The sequence below is a fragment of the Cetorhinus maximus genome, chromosome 9 (assembly GCF_964194155.1).
Source record: "Cetorhinus maximus chromosome 9, sCetMax3.hap1.1, whole genome shotgun sequence".
Lineage (NCBI taxonomy): Eukaryota > Metazoa > Chordata > Chondrichthyes > Lamniformes > Cetorhinidae > Cetorhinus > Cetorhinus maximus.
In genome coordinates this window covers 50,697,786-50,709,076 of record NC_135887.1, presented here as the reverse complement: position 1 = coordinate 50,709,076, position 11,291 = coordinate 50,697,786, and the positions used below count along the sequence as shown (strand labels likewise).

The window sequence follows — 11,291 nt, the reverse complement described above, 5'->3', positions numbered from 1 at the left end:
TGTTTGGACCAAGGCTGTAATGAGGTCTGGAGCTGAGTGACTCAGAGTAGAACTCAGACTGAGCATCGGCGAGCAGGTTATTGCTGAATAAGTGCCCTTTGATAGCACTGTTGATGACTCCTTTCATCACTTTGATGCTTGAAAGTAACTTGATGGGGTGGTAATTGGCCATTTCGGATTTGTCCTGTTTTTGTGGACAGGGCATACCTGGGCAATTTCCTAATTTTGTTGGGTAGATGTCAAGTGCTGCCCTGCCACTGCATCTCGCGCACAGGCAATCGAGGTGGGGGTCAGGGTAAGCAAGGGAAGTGGCCACGCATTATGGACACCTGTATAAACTGACCATGCCTCCGCAACTGAGACAGATCAGGCGCAGCCACAGTGATATGATTGGGGTCGGGCTCATAGCCTGCCCACCCATGCAAGCAAAGCAAAGGCACCAAAGGGCCACCAAGCGCTCCATACCTTTACCCTCCACCCCCATCGCCTCCCCCGCACCCCCCCGGCACAGACTTTGAGTCCGCCACCACTTTGTTGGACCGCAGAGCAGTTGGACTGCACATCAGAACAAGAAGCCACATGCAGGGAGACATTCTTCGGAGTTTATTGACAATAGTGAACAGTATGTACAAATGATCAACACCCATGCCCAGGCTGTGCAACTACTTTTACTGAACTTTTCTAACCCTGAATCTATGACTTGGTGCTACCTGGCTATCCACAGCAGAGGTGGAGGCAGCCTGCTGACTGTGACACCCTGTCTGTGATGACTTTGGTGGGCATCCTCTGAGGGGCCGAGACTTGATGGGCCCCGGCCTGCTTTCGGGGTCCTGCTCTGTGGCAGTGGCACCTCCCCAACCTGTGAAGCTGGAGCTGCGGAGGTCACAGGAAGAGGGGTTTCAGATGGGCCAGTCACTCCCAGAGTCACCTGGCTGGATGGCCCCAGAGTGTACACCTGCTGATCCTCCTCCCTATGGGTGCCTGAGGGCCCCTGGCTGACTCCGTGAGCAGAACGGGTAGCTGGAGTGAGATCAAGCTGCCCAGCACTCCTCTTGTGTACACACTGTTGGAGGCCAACTATGGCATCAGGGATGGGGTTCAGCCCACACAGCAGTGCAGGAATGACATCCTGGACCAAGGTCTCCATGGTGGCTGCCATTGTGTCAGTGTTGACCTCGATGCATTGCAATGCCGATTCAGCAATGTTCTGGCCTCCAGCAGTCCTCCAAGTGCCAGGGACATGGGAAGTCCCTGCGTCCGCCTGCTGTGGTTCAGAAAGTGTGACGTGCTCAGATTGTGATTTCGAGGCTACTCTAAAGCTAGGTTCCACCGAGGTGTGTGTCTCTGCGCTGGTGGAGGATGTGGGTGAGCGCTGTGATGGGACTTCAGAGAGGGTGCCTTCAGATTCCTCTTCAGAGATTTCTTCAGGGCTTGATTGGAGGTCCTGGATCATGGACTCTGTCGGCTGTTTGGCAGATGTGCCTGCGAAAGCATAGGGAGATAATTAGTGCATGGCAGTGGCCTGTGAAAGAGGACACATCACTCACAGCATGGTTGTCTGATGGATGTTGCTGGATCCTCACTTGGTTGAGTAGCGCCAACCTCACCGTCAGTACAGGACCGGTCCTGGTCATCGCCGGCCAGCTGGATGGCTCTGTTTTCGAATTCTGCCAGAACTTTGATCTTTGGCATCCCTCCACTTGTCTGTGGCTTTTCTCTCCTGTTGTGAGCCAGTTTATCCTGCATGAATAGAGATGGGGAGAGTGTATCAGGACGCCTGCCGGACCAGATGATAAGTATGCCTGGCTTGTGTGGGTGGTGAGTGGTCCCATGGACTGGATGAGGACAATGACAGTGTGTGTGAGAGAGTGAATGGTGATGTCCCTTGCACTGGCAGTGAGGGCCCTGTGGATGTGTGATGGGTTTGTGAGTGTGTAGGTTGGGAGTGATGAAAACAGTGACTTACCTTGGTGGAATGGAAGAGATCATTCATCCTTTTGCGGCACTGGGTGGCTGTCCTCCTCTGCAGGGCATTTGTGCTGACCACCTCTGCCACCGCCTCCAAATCCGGTTTGGTGACTTTGCTGCCCATCCTGCGGCCAGAGCTGGGGTACAGGACATCCCGGCTGGCCTCCACGGCACCCAGCAGTCGCTCGAGGGGCCCATTGTTGAAGCGGGGGGCTGCAGTCTTTTTTGCTTTGCTGGCCATGTCTCCTGGGCAGCGGTGGTGAGCTGGTAGCAATGAGCGCTTTGCTGGCAGCTGGGTGGTGGCAGGCAGGTGAACGAGAGCCCGCCTGCCATTGAAACAGTGTGTTTCACGGGAGTGAATATATAATGAGGTGGGCTCGGGATGATACTGCGTGAAAACCGTCATTTTTGTTGTAGGGTAGGACTCCATTTTACCCACCTGCTACTGCACTTAGTGCAAATCTGGGAAAATTCCACCCTTGATCTGATCTGTTTGTTGTAGAATTATTTAGCTCTGTCATATGCAGCTTTTGTTGTTTAGCATATGTGTAGTCCTGTGTTCTATTTTCACCAGGTTAGAATTGTATTTTTAGGTATGCCTGGTGTTGCTCCTGGATTGCTCTCCTACACCCCTCGTTGAACCGGGCTTGGTCACCTGGCTTGATGGTAATGATAGAGTGAGGATTATGCCAGGTCATGATGTTAGATTGTGGCTGAATACAATTCTGCTGCTGCTCATGGCCCACAGCCCCCCATGGATGCCTGGTTTTGACCTGCTAGAACTGTTCTGAATCTATCTATTTTCAGATTATGAGCTCGAATCACTATTTTAATTCAATGAAAGGGAACATAGCTTTTTGATTTGCAAGTTACTTGGCTCAGAATTGGAAAAATAGCTGCAGGAGCAGGTCTCTGAGGCCTGTAGCTCACCATGAAAAGGGAAGTTGTGGTGGGAACAGTAAAGTTGTCTCAGTTTTCACAATGGCTCAGGAGACATGGGGGCAATTCTGGCTGGACCTAAGGAGAATGGTCATATTTGGGGCCTTTGAATGCCCTCCATTAAAAGTGTAGGTGCCAGTTGCATGAAGGGAAACTTGCATCCAGGACAATGCAGTCACCTGGCTGACTCGTACCAAGTTGCTTATAAGGAAGGTACACACAGCTCTCGGGAGCAAAGTAACTGTGAATGTGCTCCTCACTTTAGCATTTTACAGAACCATTACACTTTGACAGACACTTACATTGTAACCAACTGGGATTTCACAATTTACCTTGCAGGTGTTGACAGATGTGGAACAATAAACAGATGCTCAGGCTTCTAACTTGAGATACTTTTCTGATGTTAGGGGTGCAGAGGGTAACTTGGTTCTTCAGTGCTTTTTCCTCCTTCACAGATTGATAGCACCATGGACTGCTGCTTTCTGCATAACAGCTGCTGCGTACCAGATAATGTTTCTGTTGTCACAAATCACCTGAACATTACAATTGCACCTACTTACGAAATTCCAATGGGATTTTGCACTAGAATTTATTGTACAGAGGCAGTTTGGTGAAGTGTCCTTTACAGGAGATCTGTAACCTGTGTGAATAGGCCAACAAACTGTACATCTTCTTAACCAGAATGAAGAATTGTGAATCAGCAGTGTAGAGTCTAAACCAGGAAGTGCCTGTTAGAATATTTAATTCAACATCAAATCAGATACAGAAAGCGAAATGGTGTTAAGAGAGAGAAAGCCAAAAAGTAAAAGAAAAAATATTTAAATGCTTTTATATTTTTAAATTTCCAACAATAATTAAAATCTAGAATGAGACACCATATTTTTAAAAGTTGATTTTCAATATTAGAGAGGTTTTTCAGCATTAATTAAAACTTACCATGTGGTTACAATGAAGAAGCCCTAACTTTTTTCTGGTGAGTTTAATGGGTATCTATTACATAATTGCAGCAACTTCAGACAGTGAAGTATTTCAATGTCACGTCTCTTGGTGAAAAATCATTCTCATGCAGCTTTAGTAGGAGCAGGGCAACTTAGACAGTGACATCCTGATTTCTGCACTTAACTTCACATGTACAGTCCCTGGAATTTGCTATCTGGTTTCCCCTTTAATGATGGTGACTGCTGTTTGGCTCACCATCGTTTCTACAGTAAAATTTGGCCCATGAATTTCAAGGCTCTCAGCGCAACCGGGTGACTATTGACAATGACTCTGAACTGCATCAACAACAATGCCACGATGACTAGTCACACTGCAGGCAACCGTGCGATTGACAACACATGATTTCAGGTTTAGGGAGAGTGCTGAGGGGTTGATTTTAGCATCAGGATTAGTGGTCAGGGGTATGGTAAAAATTAATATTTTTGTTTGGGGTTAGAAGCTTTTTATTTATGTCCCCTGGATACCAGGTTATTGACCGTATCGTTTTCACTAGACCTTCTCTCGGCAGATGCAACCTTCCCACCTGTATCTTGCGAATCAAGAGACTTTTCATTTATTTACAAGCACTTCAATCCACATCACTAAAACAGATTATTGGGTTATTGTCACAGCACCATTTTTGGGACCTTACTGTGTGCAAATTGGCTGCTGCAATTCCCACATTACAGCATTGCTTCATTGGTTGTAAGGCATTTTAGGACATTCCGAAGTTGTGAAAGGCTGTATAAATGAAAAATCTTTCTTTCTTCCAATGGTGTCTTTAAACTTTTATGCAACAGGCTGAAGCAGCTTTCAGCTTTTCAAGTGGATCAATAATATGGAGTGGATGCTAGTGTAATGAACACAGTGTTAATTGGATAATTTAATACCGAACATTTTAATTTGGGGATTTACATTTACGTGTTATCACATTTCAAAGCATTCACATATTGTGAATTACTTGAACTAACTTGACTGTTAGAGACAAATACGCAACCATTTTGCATATACCAAGATCCCAGTTAGTGAGAATGAAAAAGGAGTCACTGAAAATCACAAAGTAGCCCTCGAGAAAATTTCAAGAGCCCTCAAAATCACCATTACTTTGACCCTTGCTGCAGGAAGATGTCACAGCCCATTGTGGATATACCAGTGCTACTCCAATTCAGTTATTTACCCTTTCCTCACATCCCTTTATATTTTGATGCAATTCCCTTTAATAGCTTAATCCCACTTAATAGTATGCTTTGGTTATGAATAATTTAAGCCATTAAAGATGTAATTGATGGATTCTAAGATCCTTCATTTTACATTAAATAATTGAGGACAATTAGATCTGGGAGAACTCACTGCTCTTCAAAAGGAATCTTTAACATTTACCATAAAACACCAGATAGGATCTTAGTTTAATGTCTCATTCAAAGGACAACATCTTAATAATGTAGCACTGGACTGTTTGCTCAGATTATCCATTCACATCCAGGGATGGAAGTCAAACCTGCATACTTTTGAGGTTGAAGGTAAGCCTGGCTGCAACTAGTATAATGGGGCTGGGACTTCATGCACTTTCTGGCCTGAGATGCAATTCAAGTCCGAACAATTGGTGTAAATGAAGGAGGCCATTCCACCTGTATAATTCAATCCTTAAAACTGAGAAGAACAACACTGATGGAAGCCCCAGATTAATGGGATAAATTTTTCTCAGGTTTCTGGCAAAGTTAGGGCAGGAGATTGGGAGAACCTTGTTGAAATTCTATGATTCCCAATCACAGCATCCAATAGCCTTTTAAATTCTGAAATATTTTGCATGTCTGAAAGAGAATTTTTGGTCATTAATCTGTGAAGAAATGCTATCACTGCTTCTACTATGAGACTCATCTCTTTCAGTGGACTGTTGTGGTTCCTTTGCACTCAATTGATTCATTCCATAACCTTAACAACAGATATTTAATATTTATTTTTTTATTCCCTCTAGGTAATAGCTTAAAAAGCGTTGATTGAGGACAGATCAAACTAAATGCAAACTATATACTGACTAACTCCTAACATTTCCCCACTACTGAACAGTTTTCAGCCTGATTTTACACGTCCTGATGACAATGAAATAGGCCTATTGACAGAGTCAAGCATTTTTTTAAAACAGTATTTAGAATTGTACTATGAATATATGTACTATGTACTTTAAATATAAATTAATTATAAACCCAATATGCACATTTATAATCCAATCTGCATTAATTTGTTATAACCAACATTACAATTACAGTTACAATTAGGAATTATACTGAAAATTAAAATCGCAGTGTCAGTATACATTAAATTACATTCTAGGCACCTTTCAGGCAATTAAATTATTCACCTTTTAAAAAAATGTATAAATGTATTCAAATCTAAATTTATGGTGCATGAACCTTTGCTTTAACAGCTACAAAATATCATTTCAATAATAAGGGTCAGAGACATCTGTGACATTTTTCTTCAATATAACTTTCTCCCACTTAGAAAGCTGATGTACAAAATCACGATGTGGCCGAATGGTTGCTTTGCACTTCTGAAGGTGTGCCCAGGAATCCTAAGGGAAAGGAACATCAAGATACTTTTAACTCATTTGCAAACCCCAGCATTCAAAAGGTGATGGCAAAAAAATAACTTCCATTTGTCATAAGTATCAAGAAAACTGTGGAAGGCTCAATCTTCATTATTATAACTGGTGGAGAGATGAGTGGGCCTGCCCCATGTACTCCTGATTGCCACAGTGCCTTTCCCTCCTATTGTTGGTTGCCAATTTTTCTTTGGATTTTAAAACTGTTCTTTAGCCATCTGTCTGCCACAAATAACTGTGCCCTGTTGTTAGACTGATCCTTTGGAGCCCTAAGAATTTTTCTAATATAAATTCCATGATGTGTTGTACTGGTCAGTGCTGGATCTGAACAATGTCTTTATGGTTATCATTGGCTCATGCATGGGAGCATTCAATTATAAATGACATATATTTGCAAGTGACCGCAGCAGTAAGTTGTGGTTGAGCTGAACAAGTTAAGGTGGCTATCAGGGTTCTCTGCACCCACGTCCTGAGCATCAGGTCTCCTCCAAGTCCCATCTCTGTGAAACAGCAAGTTAACAGGATTTGAGGGTATGAATGTAAAAGAAAAATAGAAATTGCAACATCAAGGAACCTTTCCATTTCAAGCAACAATAGAGAGAAGAAACCATTCCTCCCAGATAGAGTGGTGAACACGGAGTATAGACTCCAACACAAAGACAATTAAACCGGGAAACTGAGAGATCTTATCAAATAACTTTTTCATTACACTTAGTCTGAGAAAGGATTAGTTTTTTTTTATTCCATGCTTTCTTATGTTGTACAAGTTAAGCCATTCAAGTTGCAGGTCACAGATGGGGAAAAGGGGGTTTATACAGACAATGGCCAGCATCAGCAAGACAACAATATACTGGGGATATGGTATGTAGTTGACAGTTCAGTATCTCTACTGATTTTTCCTTTCTATTTCCAATTAATATCAGCCACTAATGCTTTTCTCACTACAATCAGCATAATAATAAAATATTTCAAACAAAAGAAGCAAAATCGAGATGAGAAAAAACTTTTTCACACAGTGGGCGGTTCAGGTCTGGAATGCACCGCCTGAGAATATGGTGGAGGCAGGTTCAATTGAGGCATTCAAGGGGGAATTAGACTATTATTTGAAAAGGAACAAAGTGCAGGGTTACGGGAAGAAGGCAGGAGAATGGCACTAGGTGAATTGCTCATTCGGTGAGCCAGTGCCACACGATGGGTCGAATGGCCACCTTCTGTGCTGTAACAATTCTGTGGGTGGAATCTTCTAGTCCCACCAGCAGCAGGTAGCTGCGGGCAGGGGAACCTAATTTGGCAGGAGGCAAAAAATCAGTTTCCCGACAGCCGGATGAACTTTAGCAATTATATTCTGAGGCCTTTAAAGCAGAGTTGAGCTTCCCATCAAACAATGTCAAGAAAGTCTTTTGCATGCATTAGCATGTTATGCATGCTCATTAAAAGGCTATCTTGCCAGAATTAAGCTGCCCCTCCAAATTAATTTTCCTGCCAATCAGAAATTAGAACGGTCACTTTTATGACTGCACGGAAGTAGTGTGCAATTGGCGAGGTAGACTTCTTCCATGATTAATGGTGAGTTGCCACCGTATTGTCCTCTTTGGGGAGTGTCTGTAAATGCCTATGCTTGAGGCTGGGTGGTGGGAGTGCAAGTTACATGGAGGATGAACAAGGAAGGGAGGAAGGGTTAGCTGGGAATGGTGTAGCAATGGCTTAGCAAAAGTGGAAGGGATAATGCAGGCTGTCCTGGTGCCCTTTAAATATAGTGCCCAGACCTTTGACCCCATGAGGTAATGATGCGGACAGCGACTTCCTGCCTGCGCCCGCTGTGAGATTTGCCGAACTCCTCGTGGGTGCATATGTAATAAGCTGAACAGTGCAAGATTACACGTGGCCAGCCATCCTGCCCTCCAGTGGAAATCCCTCCCACTTCTGCTCCCACCACCAAACTGAGACTCCAGAAAGGAAGATTCTGGCTTGTGATTCTGTGAAATGATAGTTTTGACAGTTTAAGAATGGTGCCGTGGTATTGCTCCCAGAGTTCAGGCTGGCTTTTTTGATACTAACACTTCAGACACTTTTAAGAAGAGTTTCTCAGTTACCTTTAGTGAAATTTTCTGAGAATGGATGAGGTAGGCCATCACTATAGTGCAGCAACGGCTTATACCCAGAGTGGAGAACACCATCGCCGTTCCTTTACCCAATTGCTCATCTGTGTGTAAGAAAAGAATGTCTTTAATGTAATTTTGGTGTTTAAACCTTCTCTAATTACATGTAAATAAGAAAAAACTGATGGCAAGTTCCAAAATTGATAACATAGATTTTTGAGTTAGACAGTATAGAATCATATGCCCTGAATTCGCTCAGTCATTCCAACAAACCCCACTGGGATTTGGATGTGGAATATTGTAGGAGATGCTATATTGTAGGGTGTTGAGGAGGAACCAGTGACAACAGTGGCAGAGCCTCCCTTTTGTAGGTGTTTCTGGTTTCTTGATCATAATGGGACCAAATGAGTGCTTGGAGTCTGGTGTGTGACAAGTGAGATATGGGGTCAAGACTGGACCTCGAGAATTGTGATGATTTTAAAAAAATGTAACTTTTTTTAGCAATCATCCAACAGAGAGGAACTGTGGGTATTTTACACCAACGTTTCTAGGGTTTTCGATGGCAGGGCCACCACAGGTGGACAAAAGCCTACTCCTGTAGGCTTCTTTCCCTGACCTTATGAACTTTGACAACATGAGGGGCAGAGTTCTGCCAGGAGCTGTTTTGGTGGGGAGAAGTTTCCAATTGGGAATAATCAACCACAAATTTTTATGCATATTATGCTTGACAAACATTGTACCACACGCTCCGAAGAAGTGTCATACAGACTAGAAACGTTAACTCTGTTTCTCTCTCCACAGATGCTGCCAGACCTGCTCAGTTTTTCCAGCACTTTCTGTTTTGATTGTACCACATGCTATTATTTCTAAATATATCAGTCATTTGTTGTACCATTTTGATATAACATAGGAAGGAACATAGGAGTAGGCCATTTGGTCCCTCGAGTCTGCTCTGCCATTTAACTGGATCATGGTTGATCTTCTACCTCAACGCTATCTTCCTGCACTATCCCTATATCCCTTGATGTCTTTGGTATCTAGAAATCTATTGACCTCTACTTTGAACATACTCGATGACTCAGCCTCCACTAAACTCTGGGATGGATAATTCCAAAGGTTCGCCACCCTCTGACTAAAGAAATTCTTTCTCATTACAGTCCTAAATGGCATATCCCTTATTCTGAGACAGTTTCTCTTGGTTCTAGACCCCCCCCCATCCAGGGGAAACATCCTTTCTGCATCTACCCTGTCGAGGCCTGTAAGAATTTTGTACACTTCAAAAAGATTGCCTCTCATTCTTCTAAACTCTAGAGAATACAGGCCCAGTCTCCTCAATCTTTCCTCAGAGGACAATCCCACCATCCCAGGATTAGTTCGGTGAATCTTTGCTGCACTCCCTCTATGGCCAGAATATCCTTTCTTAGGTAAGGAGACCAAAACTGCACACACTACTCCAGGTGTCATCTCACCAAGACTCTCTGCAACTGCAGCAAGACTTCTTACTCCTAGACTCAAATCCGCTTGCAATAAAGACTAACATATCACTTGCCTTCCCAATTGCTTGTTGCACCTGCATGTTAGCTTTCAGTGACTTATGGACAACACTATCCAGGTCTCTCTGGACATCAACACTTCCCAATCTCTCCCCATTTAAGAAAAACTCTGCATTTCTGTTTTTACTACCAAAGTGGATAACTTCACATTTTTTCACATTATATTCTATTTGCTATGTTCTTAGTCTGTTTAAATCTCCTTGAAGCCTCTTTGCATCCTCCTCACAACTCACATTTCCGCCAAGTTTTGTGTCATCAGAAAACTTGGAAATATTCCATTTTGTCCCCACATCCAAATCATTGATATAGATTGTGAATAGCTAGGGCCCAAGCACTGATCTTTGTGGTATCCCACCAGTCACAGCCTGCCAGCCTGAGAATGATATAATGCCTATAACATAATGCCTATGACATAATGCCTATATCTTCCTCATTAAGAAAAGAACCTGCGTACAAGAAATATTCCTGTGTTGCCCCAAAGAATATGCTGACTATATAAGTGAAGCAATTTTAAACTTTCATGCCAATAACTTGCACACCTGCACTCAAGTTTGGGTTCCACCAGTGCCACACAGCTACAGATCACATCACAATCTTGATGCAAGCCTGGATGCAAGGGTGATTGTCAAATGAGTGCAACTGTCCTTGGCAGTAAGGTAGCATTTTCACAAAACCATCACCCAGGAGTCCTAGGAAAACAGGAAAATATACTTGGTCCAACCAGCTTCAGCTGCTTCATCAATGATTTTTCCTCTATCATAAGGATATTTGCTGATGATTCCAGAGTGTTGACACCATTCACAACTCCTCTGATAATGAAGTAATCAATGCCAGCCTACACTGGGACCTGGATAACACCTAGGCCTGGGCTGACAAGTGGCAGGTACGATTTATGTCACACAAATGACAGGTATTGACCATCATGCAAAAGAAAGACTTGAGGAACTGTTTTCTTTATGTTTGTATTGCAGATTATACAGCGATATGACAGAATTGGTTAAAGTCATGAAGAATGGAACAGGGTAGACAGAAGCAAACTGTTTTCAGTAGTTGAAGACTTTAGAATGAGGAGCCATGGATACAAGATTAAATGTAAGAAATGTAAAACCGAGAGCAAAAAAAACCTTCTAACAGAGTTGTGAGGCTGTAGAA

General features: G+C 43.2%; 1 protein-coding gene across 1 annotated transcript in view; it reads right to left on the bottom strand.

The window, feature by feature from the left end:
• Nucleotides 1-5,823: 5,823 nt before the first annotated feature.
• styxl1 (serine/threonine/tyrosine interacting-like 1) overlaps nucleotides 5,824-11,291 on the bottom strand; it is a 44,960-nt gene continuing 39,492 nt past the window's right edge. Inside the window, exons 7-8 of the mRNA XM_078547845.1 lie at nucleotides 8,581-8,690; nucleotides 5,824-6,457 (exon numbers count right to left, since the gene is read on the bottom strand). Of these exons, the coding sequence (XP_078403971.1) occupies nucleotides 6,326-6,457; nucleotides 8,581-8,690 (242 nt within the window). The 3' untranslated portion in view covers nucleotides 5,824-6,325. The remainder of the gene's footprint in view (nucleotides 6,458-8,580; nucleotides 8,691-11,291) is intronic.